Source organism: Patiria miniata, unplaced genomic scaffold (genome assembly GCF_015706575.1).
Source record: "Patiria miniata isolate m_02_andy unplaced genomic scaffold, ASM1570657v1 HiC_scaffold_20, whole genome shotgun sequence".
NCBI lineage: Eukaryota > Metazoa > Echinodermata > Asteroidea > Valvatida > Asterinidae > Patiria > Patiria miniata.
Window position 1 is genome coordinate 36,830,063 of NW_024037059.1, and position 16,035 is coordinate 36,846,097.

Genomic DNA, 16,035 nt, shown 5'->3' on the forward strand with positions numbered 1-16,035 from the left:
CGCCGTCGCCATGGGCGGCAAAGCCAGCAAGCTGAACTGCTGCGGCTGCTGCGGTTTGGGAGACTCAAAGGATGACATTCCGTCCTCCCTCTCCCAGCCCTTCTACCGGGACCCGCCCCTCCGGGCCCGGAAACAGACCCCCGAAGAACCAACGGAGAAGAAGACCAAAAAGTCGAGGTTCCGCCGACCCAAATTCTTCAGGAAGAAACTGGACGGTTCGGGTGCCAAAAAGAAGCCCAAGAATGGATCCAAACGGGGTAGCCTCTCGCCGGGGGGATACGTGCAATATTCGAAAATTCCAGACCAAGACAGTGCAGATTTTGAGGTAGGAAAAATAACAGCAAAAACCTTTCTGTCAGACCATATAGGTATATGTGAAACATCAATTTCATTCCTACCGTAGTTGGTAAATTTGGTGGCAAAAGTTCTAGGCAACAAATTTAAGGATCATGCCGTTAGAACTGCTAAGGTTCTCATCATTATGTCATTTCATTTCAATAAGATTCTTGGAAAGCTGCCCAGGTCATTATTTTTAGTTTTATTTCATTATATTTAATGAAGATTCTTGTGAAATCGTCATTCACAAAAAAAAGAAGGAAAAACTTGTTTTTTAATTTTCTAAAGTTCACCCTTTTATTGGGGGGGGGGGGGTGGGGGAAGAGGATTTAGACTATAGAAACATCAAGACCATTTTCCCTTACACTCCTAATTTCCCCAACACACGCATCCTCCCGAAACCTCTCCCAAATTCCAAATTTGAAATGAATGCTTCAAGTAACGGCGTTTACAGCGATGCAAACTTACTTGTTACAAAAGCTTTTTACGAATCGTCACTCGCAGTTTTCTACGAAGAGACAAATTCCCTCTTCCCTCAGTGTACACTAAATTTGTCTCTACGTGAAAACTGTGACGAAATGCCACTTACCTAAAGAGTAAGGGAAATTACTTTTCATCTTTTACATATTTCAATACTTTACATATTTCATCAATGTCTCTGTCCCTTTAAATCAAGTAGGCCCTAAGTAAATGTTGAAGGCAAGAGTGCCCCTTTAATGTGATTGTGGCCAAAGGAATAAAACAAAATTGATTGATGGATTGTTGTATATTAACTGTCTGGTCAATTGCATCTCCTCCAGTGAAGAGCTGTTGTCATTGTAATGGACATCGTTTAGTCAATACAATCAGCTGGATAGGATAAACAGTGTGAAGGGAACGGTGTGGTGTTTAAAGGGACTGTCTTCTTGACCCGGTGAGAAAAAAAGTGAACCAGGGTTGAAAGAAACTTGGAGGAAGAAAATGCCACTAAAAAAAAAATAAAAAAATTGCTGCTGTTGTATTTTTTTAAATGTGGGCAACTCCAGCATTATGTACATGTACATCTATAATGTCCTGACAGAAGTTTTTAAACCTCAGTAAAAAAACCTGAAAATATTTTTTTTCAAATCTTATACCTTCATCATCTAGTAATCGCCAAGGGATTACAGAATAGGAGTTCTCTGAATCGTTAATTAGATATCCAGGTTAATTGGCTCTGTCACGGACATTACACTTTCTTTCATAAAAACACTGGATGGAATTGCTGATGCAATCTTTGGATCACTTGTAGACATTTTCTCAAAATTTGGTTTAATCTCCGACAAATTTTGTCGAAAAATTGATGGCATGATCAACGAAGAACGGACTTTTGATGTGCTGCTAACCTAGGGTTGCATAGCTGCATTGGTAAAAGTGTCCTTGTACTTTGGAGCTTGCGGGTTTGAATCCAGGTCCAGACAATTTCTTTGTTCTAGAGAAAAGATACAAATTGAAAAGCATACATATATATACATGTACCGGTACCAAAGTCGTTGTTTTGAATTTAGCGAATGCAGTTGGAATTTGTAATGTATTTTGATAAGACGGTAGCATTTGTTTCCTATGATGCATATGAAACTGAAATATATAAATCGTAAAAAAATGTGCTTGCCTCAGTGTTCTGTTTTATTTAATTAATGCACATGACAATTATTAATTCATTCAGATTACTCACTAGACTATAATGTCCCTGTTTTTGAAGCATAGTTGGAATTCCTTGAGGCCTTCTGCATATGTATACTGATGCAATTATTCATTCAAACAAACCAAAAATCACAAGTCAGATGAAGAATCTATATACATGTATTTAAGTTTTTGTTATTCTGTGCTTTGCATGCCAATGAGCGAAATCCTATCCAAAATAATATTTGGCCGGCCAGTCAATTGACCAAATAATATATGTTGGTGTTGACTGACGCTGGCTGGTTCCATTGATGATAGCTGCCTGTCATACCATTGCAGTGTGTTGAGTAAATAGTAGTGTCTGGCGTACTGTAAACACAGAGGTGAAGGGCTCTTAAAGGGACTAGACTAGAATGAATAACATTGAAATATGGAATATTTTTTCCCCCTGAAGTTTCAGATCTTAATACCTGAAACTTTTTTGCTATTTGTTTCAAGGGGTTGGGACAGAAATGGTTCAATACAGTCATCATCGGGAGTGAGTTTTGTTGGGATTTTTTTCCGATTTCAGGATTTTTAAGAAATCCCTTGGAACTTTGAGATTGTACCATAACGATTTCTGTACCTACCGGTACAAAAAAAGGTGTATTTTAAGATTTTTCTTTAAAAAGCTTATCATGGGTCATGTACAGTACTCGTACATGATCAAGGAGGCACTTTTCCATCTTTTTTAAAAAGGTAAAAATTAACAAATGTTGGGCCCCAAATTGTTTTTTTTTATCAGATCAGGAATCAAATCCTGATCGCAGAAAAAGTGGAAGAAAGATATGAAAACTAGAGGTTTGTGTTTGTCTTTGTCACAAATGCAGGGCGATGGGGCGCTGTCTATTTTATTTGACATTGACTACCTCAGTTGTAAACATGTTTTAGCCAAAAAAACCAGGAAAGTACTTCTTTTCCGTTAAAGCCTTCATTAATTTGAACAAGTTCATCCTTTAGGGATCAATAGATTTCAAACCACATTCTGTTTACACGCTACTTCTGGTCAGACGACGTCATTAGTTAAAATGTGCATAATGAATATTGATTTAGTTGAGACAGCTTATAATGCAAGAAAAAGTGCAAAGAACTTGTGGAAATATAAAAATAACACAAACTTAATTGTGTACGTATTAATGACACCCGATTTCCGGTTTGATGACGTCACAGCATTAGAGTGCACATTGCCAATAATGAAGCTCACAATTTTTTGGCAACAATGATCCCCAGTACATGTAAGTACCGAAGGATTGATCACATTTTTTTTTTTAGATCTTTGAATATTTTGAGTATGTTTCCCATTAGACGAATTTATAAGCACCATCAAATAAATAAAATAATTCTGCACTCTTTGAATATTTTTACATGTAGTATGTTTCCCATTAGACAAATTTATAAGCACCATCAAATAGATAAAATATTTCTGTACACTTAATGCCATCCTTTCAAAGTAGCGATAAATAAAATGAATGTGTTCTCCATCTAGAAATTGGCGATAAAGAAGGGCTTTTCGTAATTCATGAGCGTAATATGTCTGGCCCAGGCAATAACGCGTGATGTGTCATATGAAGACACGCACGGAAAGGTCTAGTTCACGTGAATGCGCATTATCCCCCCACAGGTGCCCAGATAATCTGCATTGCAAAGCAATATGTGTATTCCCCTGTGCATATCTGGAGATGCTTTTTTTTGTTGCGTTACACTCTCTCGTATCGAGGGCACTCAAAATTCCTTGAAATTGAATGTCAACGTGTAGGCTAATGCGTAGAGTGCATTTGATGTATGGAAATGCCTGTTGCTATTTGCATAACTGAAGGAGTGGGGTGGTTAAGAGCAGTTGTCTGGCAAATAGTTTGGCTAAAATTAAGAAAATGGATTTTTAAGTTTTAAAGATTAGGAAGGAGCTTGCTGTTCATGAATTTCTTTGGCACGAATTTGAGTTTTGTAATTTTGAAAGGCATATAAGATCATTTGCATTTAACCCAAAAGTAACTTGCTGAATTATTATCAAAAGGCTAACTTGGATTAATGAAAGATCGTATTGGTACTAAACACCCCGTGAAATTAATCCATCTGGTTTGCTGTCATTTAGAATAAATCAAGAAATGTAGGTGATTTCCAACGATCATTCAATTGATGATTTTGGGAATAAAGATTGTGTTTTGCCATCAAAATGTGTGAATGGTTTTTCAGTGTTATCTCGAAATGTTTAATATCCACTGAGCTGAAACTTCAACAATTTAGGTTTTGACAATTCTTTTGTTTTGGATTTTGAGTGGTGTTATTATGGGCAACGAACAAAATGCACGAAAAGCAAACAAAATTTAAAAGAATTTCCCCACTGGACGCATAGATTTTGAATGGTTGGGTTACAATCCGAAATTCTCATTGCCCCAAATACCTTCCCTGGCTAGCTGTACATCACCTGAAAAAGCCATCTGATTTTTTTCCCCTTTGTAATAATACACGGAATCTAATTAGGGAAATAATTCGTCAGCAGGTTATGTTACCAATGAGTACATATATCAATTTTCTCTGATATCTTTCAGTCAAGTGATTGCTGACCTTCACAAGTCAAACTCCATCAAGTTGTTCTGAAATGATTCCAGCTGAAATGCATGTGCAGGTCGTAAGGTCGCACCAATATTCCATGTGTGAAATCTGGGAAACGAATAGGTAGTGGAAATGGAAGGGACACATGGGGCATTCCACCCCCCAAAAAACAAAATTCTGCCAAATTTTGGATCAAAAGATGAAGAGAAACAGTAGCCTCTAAATAATCTGTTGCCACAAATATACTGTTGGATCTCAGCAATTCCAGCATAACGGACATAACAAATCTGTCAATTTTATTTTGTACTTTAGGAGCTCATTGAATAAACCTGAAAATGTATTTTATTTTTCAAATCTGATACTGTACATCCATCATCTAGTAATGGTCAAGGAGATTACAGACTAGGAGTTTTGGATCATCTCTCTGAATTTCTCTCTGAATCATCTCTCATGGTTACATGTAATTGGCTCTGTCACGGACATTACATATTTTTTGAAAGGATTTGTTCTTTTTGCTGTTCATAGTGACTACATAGTTTGTAGAGTGTTAAACAGTTTGTAGAGTGTTAATAATTACATACACATGTAACTGCATTCTGCAGTTTTGAAGACGACACAAAACAAATTTCACTGAGTGAGCGTAATGCATGAGTCATATGCAGGTTTTTTCTTTTTTACCTGTTCATCACTGACCCTGTCCATCCCTAACGATATGATCTCATCAGAGGAATTTCCCCCGACAATGTTTAGACAACTGGGCACCTGTGGTTGCAGTTCTTGGCCAGTGTCTGATCCTGGTCCGTAATCGCCTACTAATCTGTAAATGTTTCCTGGGAGCAGGACTTGCCGCGCTGAAATGCTGTCTGTAGCATAGATGCATAAATCTGAGGTGTTCTGGCAATATGAGACAGAACTGGGCAGAGGTCGAAATGAGGGCTTGTTGAAATTAGGAAAGAGAATTAAAGTTGGCATGATCAACAAAGACATTGACTTTCGAGGGACGACTAGCCTTGGGTTGCATAGCTGCATTGGTAGAGTGTCCGTCTTGTACTTTGGAGTTTGAAGGTTCGAATCCCAGTCCAGACAATTCATTTGTTTGAAAAAGATAGAAATTGAAAAATATACATGTACCAGTGTAATCGTCTTTGTTTTTGAATTTATTTTGATGAAGGACGTTAGTGTTTCTCACCTACCGGTATTCATATGAAACTGAATGGTATAAAAGTCGTACAAAAAAATGAGACATAACTGGGCAGAGGTTGAAATGAGGGCTTGTTAGAATAAGGAAAGAGAATAAAATTCTCCTTACAATACTGTTTGTTGCACTTCAATCGGACATTCCATTGACAAGCTATTTCTGTTTAATGTTCGCATTTATCGACATGTCAATAAAGAACAATATCGAGAAAAAGGCCTTTAAAGGTTTGAGTTTTGTGAAAATGAAAGATGCCAATTGTTTTTTTCTTAAAAAAACCCAAAACCACTTTTATTCCACAATTTTTATAATATTTCTTTAACATGTGTAGTAGAAATAACAAAGATTATAAATATCAATAAATCAGAAAATCTGACAAAAGCTGCCCCCATTCGCTTTTTTTGTATATTTCTCCACTACGACTTATGCCCAGTGCCATTTCATTTTGCCAGAATGCCGCATAAATAAGGAACTGAGCATTTAGGACCAACATGTACATTGTACATTTCGAGAGGTATAATGTGGCCTGGTGATATGGTGCACCAAGCTTCTAGCTTCTGAATGGTGCCCTGCATTTTTTATTAATAATAATAATGGGTATTTTTAAAGCGCATGTATCCACCACCAGGACTGGTGCTCAAGGCACTTCATCATTATTACCCCTGCTCATTGGGCCCATGAAACATTCCAAACACCATCTCAGCTCCCTGGGGAGTATACAGCTCGAAGCTAATTCAATCACCATAACCACCTCTGCCCTCACAGGTACCCATTTACTCCTGGGTAGAGAAGCAATGAGTGACAGAGTGCCTTGGCCAAGGGCACATGCACCATGACCTGGGGCTGGACTTGAACCCACAACCTACAGCTTTACCCACAGACCACGAATCCAATGCCCTTAACCACAAGGCCACAGCACTTCACAAAATGGGTTTTAATAACTACATGTAGTTATTAAAACGATTAGTCTAACTTGGACTTAACGCTATTTGGATTTTTGGTGGATGAACAAAATAATTTGGTGCTTTGTGAAATAAAAAATTTACTTTCCTTTTTGTTTCATACATGTACCGGCAACTTGAAATGCAGCAGTTTCGTTAGTGTAGAAGTGCCATGCCGAAATTCCAATTTGAAGCAGGCATCCTGACTTTAAAGGGAATATACATCATTTGCTTTTGCTGTAATTTTCAGAAATGGATGGAATTGGGGGGTTGGAAATATAAAGCAAATATAGTTACACTGACTTTTTGGAGGTTTTGGGTTCGAAAATGCTATGAAAACAAAGAAAAACGATCATTTTCCTGTAGTCTGGTTCCCTGACTCCATATAAGAAGAAACAGAGCAGTTTACATACATTGGGGAATTGTAAGGTCAGGGAACCAGTCTAGCTGGCTCATACCCGTTCATAGGTTTGTAATCGATTGAAAACAAGTGCAATGGTCAATTGGGTCCAGTATTTGAAAAAAAAGCCAGATGTTTCCAACGCTGATCGGCCGATCAGCGTTGGAAAATTGATACAAAAATACCACTTTTCTTGAAAATGACAGTATACCAGGTGCCATAATTTTACAGGATGCTTTAAACTGTCATTTACCAACATCCTATTAAGGTATTTCGCAAAAACTTGGTAGTTTTATTTTTCGATGTTTGCAAATGTTGTATATTCCCTTTAAGCTCAAAATGTAAAAATGTGGAGAAAAAATGCATATGTGCACTTTGGGCAAGAAGTATTTACACATCCCACTTCCCGCCAAAAAATCGCAGTTCGTGTGTCAATACATCACCGGATCCGAAACGCCATTATTTCTGCTTTTTGTTTGCACATACTGAAAAGTTACCATGGTCATGAATCAAGATTTTTTTTTCTGCTCATGTGAACCTTGGCACGGCAGGGTGCGGCCTTAAACTAAGTAATGTGTCCAGGGTATCCATGCTGCAGGTTACCAGTGTTGCAGGGTACCAGTTTTCGTTATTTACACAATCAGTCCACCATTCACATGCAATGTTGCACCCCTGGGCCCCTGAATGGGGTCAATAACTGCTCAGTCTAGACTATTGTTTGTTTAAGGACCTTTAGCCCAGAGCAATTTGTAGTTGTGAAGGACTCTAAGCACCGTTTTGAAAACTTGAGCTTTACAGCTTTCCTATCTTTTTTTGTGGTTAATGTGGCTCAGGTCCTATACATTACAAGAATGTACATTTGTACTGCGTTTTAGAAATTGCATTGTCCTGAAATATGGAAGCCATTTTTAATGTTAAATTATCAATGCCCATGGGATATTGCACTCAGAAAAACAAAAAATATCCGAAACCAATTAACTTTCTACCGTAGCAGATAAAAATAAGTTTCAAAGTTTATCACCCCACCCATAATTCCCGTAGTATCACATGAAATGCAACTCAAACAGACCTGACTCCTTCAGTAGTTTACAACTTTGTAGACAACCTGTGGAGGTACAATGAATGTTAATGTCTGATACAGTGTTCATCAGTCTCTGTTGTACATGTCGCACTTAAGTTACCGTTCATGTAAATGTTTCTGGGCAATATTAATAATGTGGTGTTACAGCGGTAAATACCAAAGGTTTCAAAGCGCTTTACAATTATTATCCCTGTTGATCGTGAATGAGACCGTTTTTCTGCAGCAGCTCAGGATCAGCGCGATTTGGTCTCTACCTTCACGGACACAGGTACCCATTAATACTCCTGGATGGAGAGAGGCAATTGTAGTAAAGAGTGTTGCCCAAGAACACAAGTACCATGTTCCCCATCAGGGTTTGAGCCCACGTACCACCTCACATATGAGTAATTGACCACCGTAACCATTGGACCACAGCGCCCCACTAGTAAGCTTTGGGAAATCTTGAAGCAACTTTCCAGCTGACAATGGGCATTCATGTAAAATTACCAAGGTTACAGATTCTGAACCAAGGACTCAAGAAGCTGCACTGTTGATAATAATGAGGAATGCCAACACAGGAATGAAAAGTCCAGCACTGGTACGATGTTCCAGAGGTTGGGGGTTCGAATCCTGCTCTTGATGATTGCTTCAATCTTCCTTTCCTCTTGATAAATGCTCCTCGATCAGTTGATGATGTAGCTTGTCTGCAGGGGGTGCAGTAGTCGTTCTTTCTAAAACTGCCAAAAAAAGAGAGTGAATTTTGTAATCCTGAGCACAAGCTTGACACAGCACCAGCAACATTCCAAGCATCTTCTCCAGTCCTTTCTCCAGTCCTCGGATCCTCGCACATGATCCCAGGTCATAAAAAAAAAGGCGTGTAAATCAAAACATTTTTGAATTTGTTTTAATTCTCAGATCTCGGATATCAAGATCGAGGGCCAGCACCTGCAGCCCAAGGAGGCCCTCCTCCACTGGGCCAAGCAGACCACAGACAGCGTGCCGGGCGTCCGCATCACCGACTTTGGTCGTAGCTGGCGGGATGGCCTGGCCTTCAACGCCATCATCTACCGCAACCGGCCCGACCTGGTGGACTTCAACAACCTGCGGCCCTCAGAGCACAAGAAGAACCTGCGCAATGCTTTCACCACTGCTGAGAAGCACCTTGGAGTAACTAGTCTGTTGGAACCAGAAGGTGAGTCTTCAACCCACCTATCCCATACCCTCCACTCCCCCTACCCCTCCCACCATTGCTTAGAAGCACCTAGGAGCTACTAGACTGTTGGAACCAGAAGGTGAGTCTTCAACCCACCTACCCAACCCCTCCCCTTCACTTCCCCTACCCCTCCCCACCATTGTTTAGAAGCACCTTGGAGTTACTAGTCTGTTAGAACCAGAAGGTGAATCTTTAATCCCCTGAACCCGCTAACCCCAACCTCTTCTCCCACCAAGAAGAATCGTGGAGTGATATACTAGTCTGTTGAAGCCAGAAGGTGAGTCTTCATCACTCCTACCCCAACCCCTACAATCCCGGCCAAAATGGTTGGGACTCTTCCTGAGCCTGCCACGGTCACCCACTCCCCCACTCCCCCGGTCAATGTTGTTCTCTCCAGCTGATGGAGCACACATCGCGCAATGAGAGACAACATTGAACGGGGGCCGGGGGGTTGGGGGCCCAGCGAGATTTGGCCAGGATTGTAGCTACCCCAACCCCTAGTCCTAACCCCAACCTCTTCTCCCGCCAAGAAGAATCATGGAGAGATGTATTAGTCTGTTGGCGTCCGGAGGTGGCTTCAACCCTCCTACACCTACCCCAAACCCTATCCCTAGCCCTAGCCCTACCCATATCCCTGCCCCTTCCCCTACCCCTGCCCCTTCCCCTACCCCACCATTGCATAGAAGCACCTTGGAGTTTCTAGTCTGTTGGAGACTGTTGTTAAATTGTTCAAAGCAGCATTGAAATAATGTATAATCTAAAACAAGAACAGTGTTTGTCCCTGTTACCTATTTGAAGTCAGTCCATCAAACTTTTTGGATTCTGTCACTTTTTCCCTTAGATGTGGATGTCCCCGAGCCCGATGAGCGTTCCATCATGACCTATGTCTCCTCCATGTACGATGTCTTCCCCACGGTCCCCCCAAAGCCAACCAAGACATCGTCCATAACCACCACACTGAAGACGTCCCGGCAGACTGGTCCCTCAACTGCCGCCTCGTCCTCACATGTCCAAGAGATGCTTGTCCAGCCCTCTAGCAGCCACACTGTCTCCAGCGCCCCATCTTCCGCTAGTGTCACCAATGTAAGTTTTTTGGTTTTGGGGATCAGTGTTGTGGGAACTTATAGATGTGAAGAAGCAAGTAGTAAAGAGAAAAAGAAGTTGAACAAGCAGAAGTCAAATCACAAGTCAGATCACAAGTCAATCACAAGTCAAATCACAAGTCAATCACAAGTCAGTAACAAGTCAAAGTACAAGTCACTCACAAGTCGTATCACAAGTCAAATGACAAGTCTATCAAAATTCAAAACACAAGTCTTTTACAATTTTTATGAAGTCAATTTACAAGTATAATCGCGGGTCAAATTGCGAGTCAAATGATAGTCAAAATGGCAAGTGAAATTGGAAAACAAAGTGGGGTCAAATTGCAAGTCATATTTTGAGTCAAATCGCGAGTCAACTTACATTCAAATAGCAAGTCAAAATCCCGAGTCAAGATGTGAGTCAAATGGTGAGTCAAATTGCGAGTTAAGTCATGAGTCAATATCCAGAGAGAAATCGCAAATCCAATTGTGAGTCAAATCGTGAGTCAAATCACCAATTGACCACGAGTCAATTCAATATAAAAGTCAAATCTTAAGATTCAATCAACAGTCAAATCACAAGTCATATCGCCAAAATCCCAATCGACCAATTTATAACTTTACATATAATAACAATTATGTACACAGATTTCATTCCTTTTTTCAGAATCTAACAGCAACTCCGTTTTTAACCCCCCCCCCCCAAAAAAAAATTACATCTAATTTCTTATTGCTTCACTTACCTGGCAATGCATTCTCATTAGTAATCATTCCTGAACAACCAAAATACACTACTGTACGGTAATCCATCGGCTCATAATAAATGTAAACTTTTTGTGTGTGTGTTGACTTCAGGGCACTGATCCCCAGTGGGAGGTGTACGCTCAGCCGGCTCGCCAGATGATGGACTGGGTCAAGCGCACTACCACCATGATGGAAGACCGTAGTATTCCCCAATCTACGTCTGAAATCAAGGTAAAGAAAAAAGAAAATAGCCATGCTATTTTTCCAGCAGTACCAAAAGTTATTCACTTTTGAATGAGACAGGCCCACATTTAGTTTTGAAATAATAAGTGACCAGGCAAATATATTTTGTGCTTATTAAAGTTCCATCCTAAGTAGGTCAGTGAAATTTTGGCCCTGACGTGTGAAGGCTTAGTTTGAAAGTGAATGCGAAAACAGGTATAAACCTGTTTTTGCTAAGCAAAAATGCTTAGTGTTATTATATTCATTATATCCACAACAATGTCATTTCGAAGTTTTTCTTGAATTTCCTTGTAATTTTTTTTACAACAGAGAGCTCTAGCTGATCTAAATCGCTTCAAGTCTGAGGAGGTCCCCACCAAACAGGCTGAGAAGCAGCGCATCGCCAACAAATTCCGAGATGTGGAGGTGAGCTTGGCTTCTTCATAACTTTCAAGACTCTCACAAAACTTTTTGGTCACTAAAGCATGAAATCCCCCCTTTTTTTCTGTCTATGGCTGCAGCTATTGGCATAAGAGTGCTTCGGTGAAAAGCCTTTTTCACAGAAAACGGTTGTTTTTGATATGGCCCGTTTTGTACATTGCCCGTTTTTGACATGCCCTGTTTTGGACATTGCCCATTGTGGACCTGACCATTTTGGACGTGGCCAATTTGGATATGCCCCTTTGTGGACATGGCCCGTTTTGGACATTGCCCATTTGGACATTGCCTCATTTGTACATTGCCTCATTTGTACATGCCCTGTTTTTAAAGGACTGTTTGGCATGGCTCTCTTTGGACATGGCTTTTTTTGGACATGCCTCATTTGAACACGTTTCATTTGGACATGGCCTATTTGGGACCTGTTCCATTTTGGATGTGCTCCATTTTGGACATTGCACATTTGGACATGACCTGTTTTGGACGTTTTCCTTTTTTTTGACCATCCCGGGTTGAACATGGCCTATATTCCTTACTAAATACAACATTGCCTGAATTTCTGTTCATGGCAAGAAGTCAATAACGTTACCCGCTTGAAAGGAAAATTTGACATTGCGTCTTGGTCGATTTTCACAGAGGAGCACCAGATCCACAGGCCAGTTTCGTCCCCCGACTGGCCTGCACATCAACAACGTAGAGTCTGCCTTTGACCGCTGCAACCTTGCCATACAGCAGCGAGAGCACATCCTCAACTCGGAACTCCGCAGGTACATGAAGGCTAAGGCCGTGTCCGAATCACCTAGCTGTGGCTAGCAGTTTCACACATGTCTATGGGATGTGGATTAAGCCACATCCATAGACACGTGCATAATTGCAATCTGTAGCCAAGCCCTTTAAAGCTATAGTCCATCATTTGTAATTTGTGCATTTTGTTCGTTTGAAGCAACAAAAGGGTTCAAAATCTAATGAAGGATACTGAACAACTAACCTGATGAAGTTTCAGCTAAGCTTCAGCTGTACATATCGAGAAAAACAGCATTCTAAGATCTCAATTTCAAATCAAAAGTTACTGAATCATGTTTTGAATTGTTTTGAATTGCAGCCATTCGCGACGTAGCGCACTGATCCGACGAATTATAACAACCGCGCGCGCGTGTGTGCGTCGTTCCAATACTTGTGCGCGCTGCGCTGAATAACAAAACGAACTACTAATTTAAATTTTCCTACGGTGCTTCTTAAGAATCACCGTTGGAAATGCCTTCTTTCGTTGATTACTTCAAAATGACAGCTTCCCAGAAGGAATAATTTCACAGGGAGTTTAGTTCCCTTACTATCTTTCAACCAAGCTTGTTTTTCAACAATAATTACGCCAGTTACTTTTCGGATGGCTGCAAATGATGGACTATAGCTTTAACATGCACATAAGTGCATATTGAAATGTTTTGCTGACGCTTTTAGAACTTCTCAGTAACAAACACAGTTTGGTCCACAAAAGATTGTTCTGTATAGCGGTTGTGTGTCATTTCAGTTTTTCACCACCGTTGTTCATTTTAATTGTCAATAAATTCAGGAGCTGAAGGGGATGTTCCTCATAGGGAATGTTGAGTATGGTGTTCTTTATAGCGGCGTTAAGTGTGGCTGTTTCTCCTCATGTAACTTAATTCTTGAATTGACATTCCTCTCGCATCCATTCAGCCTACGATTTATCTAAATTCGAGAAGACTTGAATCAAATATACAAATCTAAGATATTTGTCCAATCATTTTAAGGTAGCTCTGCCTATAACCTTTGAGGTTGTGGCTTCTCGGGTTGACCCCCAAAAACTTCAAGCCTGGTATACTTTGACTGACTTGATCAGTTTTCCCCCTGAATTTTGCGTTCCAGAATGGAGCAACAGGACGCCCTGGCCGACAAGGTCAGCCGACAGATCCCCATGGTGTCGGCTGACCTGGACACCATTCAGAGCAGGATTCACGACGCCGAGGGCAAAGCTGACAAGATGACGGCCACCGATGTGCGCAACACCATTGACGACATCGAATCGGCCTCACGGGTAAGAGCAGAGTCGTAGTCACATCCCATCACAAGTCTAGTCACAAGTTTAATCACAATTCATATGAATAGTCAAACCACAAGTCAAAACACAGGTCATCCACAAGACAATCAAAATTCTGAAATTTGTCCGATTTTTTTTTGCAGACTTGTGACAAAAATATTGCCATCCTGATGCGGGAGGTTGCCCAACTGAGGACCAACAACCACCCAAACGGGGCTGAGCTCGCTAGAAAGTGAGTAGAGTCCAGTTGTTTAAATTGTCATCATCTATCTAAGTATGTGGACATGTTCATGGATTATGATTTATTATCACCCCTTGCTCATTGTGTCTGTGGACTCGGGGCATGTTTTTGTTTTATTATATCAACAACATGGTCCGTATTTATGTTTTATTGTCGCCTAGGCTGGAGCAGCTGCAGCAGCGCCTGGCCACGCTGCGCAACTTCCAGATCGCCGGCACCACCCAGAAAGTGACCACCCGCACCACGGTGCAAGGCGACCAGGTCAAGCTGGAGCGCCGCGTGGAGATGCGCACTGAGCGCCGCTTCGTGGAGGGCAACGTGAACCAGTTCATCAAGGAGTGCTACAAATGGGTCCAGAACAAGGAGGTAGGTTACCGCGCCCCGGCCTCTCGTGGCTGTGGCTACTGCAGCCGAGATAGGCCATCAGCCTGGGGGTTTGGCCAGTATCAAATCAGGGCATAAATGATTATGGTGCGCATGCGCAAGGTATACCACCCCTAGAGTGGTAACAAGCATTTTGATGGACATTTTGAAAAAAAGGGTAGTAACACCCAAAAAGCTGCCACCGCTGCAATGCTATCACATATTTTCCAACTCTGGAGGTGTACACCTTGCCAAAAATCGCTATGACGATTATTCCCCTCATTTGATACCGGTGGCCAAAATTTTTGGACCGAGGCTGATGGCCTAAGACAAAGCTGGATTGGTCAATGTTTTGAGAAAACAAAACTAAACAAGTGTGGCATTGTTTGTCGAACCCACTTGGTGTATATAATGGTTTGTAACTCTTTTTTTTTTCTTTTCTGTGATTTGGTATCTTTTCTTGTTATCGTGTGATTGCTTTATGGAGTTATTCTTGGAGCGACACATAAGGTTATCCTGGGAAGGGCTGAGTTTACGCAAAACAAACAACACATGCATTGTTATTCAAATTACACAACTATTATCAGTTGTGTTCCGCAAAGTGGGTATTGAAGTCATTCAAATACACGACATAATTGAGATATTGAGTGAGACACCATTTTTGATAAGTTTTGATTAGTTAACTCTGTTATTCCATTAATTGTAACAGAATTTTTTCTGATTGTTTGAGATTGGAAAAAAAAATTCCAAGCAAAAATTGTATTCCTCAAATTGCAAAAAAACCTAAGAATTCTGACCAAGATTTTTTAACCTTGGTTGCTTTTATTAGCTTTTGATATCAGTGAAAAATCTTTTGATAATTTGTTTTCAAATTCCTTAGCATTTTGCACGGATTTTGTTCAAGAATTCAAACTGATTATGCCTTTTGGAATCACCCAGCATATATCTGCATAGAGGGTGTCATTTTAGCAATTTTTACAGCAGCCTACCAACTGAAATCATTTATAACTTATCTGTCTTTGTGTGACAGTCTTCTCTGAAAGTTGCCAGCTACGGCGACGATCTGGAGAAAGTGCAGAAAGCCCTGCAGCAGAGCAAAGCAGAGCTGCACGCCATACGAGAGTACGAGCGCAACATCTCCAAGTGTCGCAGCGTCCTGGTAAGTTAAGTTCAAGACTGAGTTGGATTTTATTCCCCTAAAAGGGACAGTCTCCGGAAAGCGCAGTAAAGCCGCCACAGTGGTAGAGGGCACTATCATCAACATGAATCAAATCCAGTCTTTGGAACTTGGCAGTGCTACCCAGGAACTCCGAGCATACCTCACTCATGCTGTATTCAAAGTAATGCCTGCGCGCATGAGGTATGCCCAGAATGGGTAACGCTGCCGAAGTTCCAAAGTCTCCCTTGGATTCACCTTGTGGACAGTGACCACTACTGTTGCGGCGGCTTTACAGCATTACGTAGCAATCCTCGGCAACATGGTTTGTATGGCTTTTTGTTGGCTTCTTACT

General features: G+C 40.9%; 1 protein-coding gene across 1 annotated transcript in view; it reads left to right on the forward strand.

Moving 5' to 3' along the window:
- Positions 1-16,035, forward strand: part of LOC119728943 — a 288,712-nt gene that overhangs the window by 49,879 nt on the left and 222,798 nt on the right. The window contains exons 6-14 of the mRNA XM_038201391.1: positions 9,081-9,357; positions 10,220-10,461; positions 11,316-11,435; positions 11,757-11,852; positions 12,501-12,631; positions 13,749-13,917; positions 14,064-14,152; positions 14,323-14,527; positions 15,555-15,683. Coding sequence (XP_038057319.1) covers positions 9,081-9,357; positions 10,220-10,461; positions 11,316-11,435; positions 11,757-11,852; positions 12,501-12,631; positions 13,749-13,917; positions 14,064-14,152; positions 14,323-14,527; positions 15,555-15,683 — 1,458 coding nt within the window. The remainder of the gene's footprint in view (positions 1-9,080; positions 9,358-10,219; positions 10,462-11,315; positions 11,436-11,756; positions 11,853-12,500; positions 12,632-13,748; positions 13,918-14,063; positions 14,153-14,322; positions 14,528-15,554; positions 15,684-16,035) is intronic.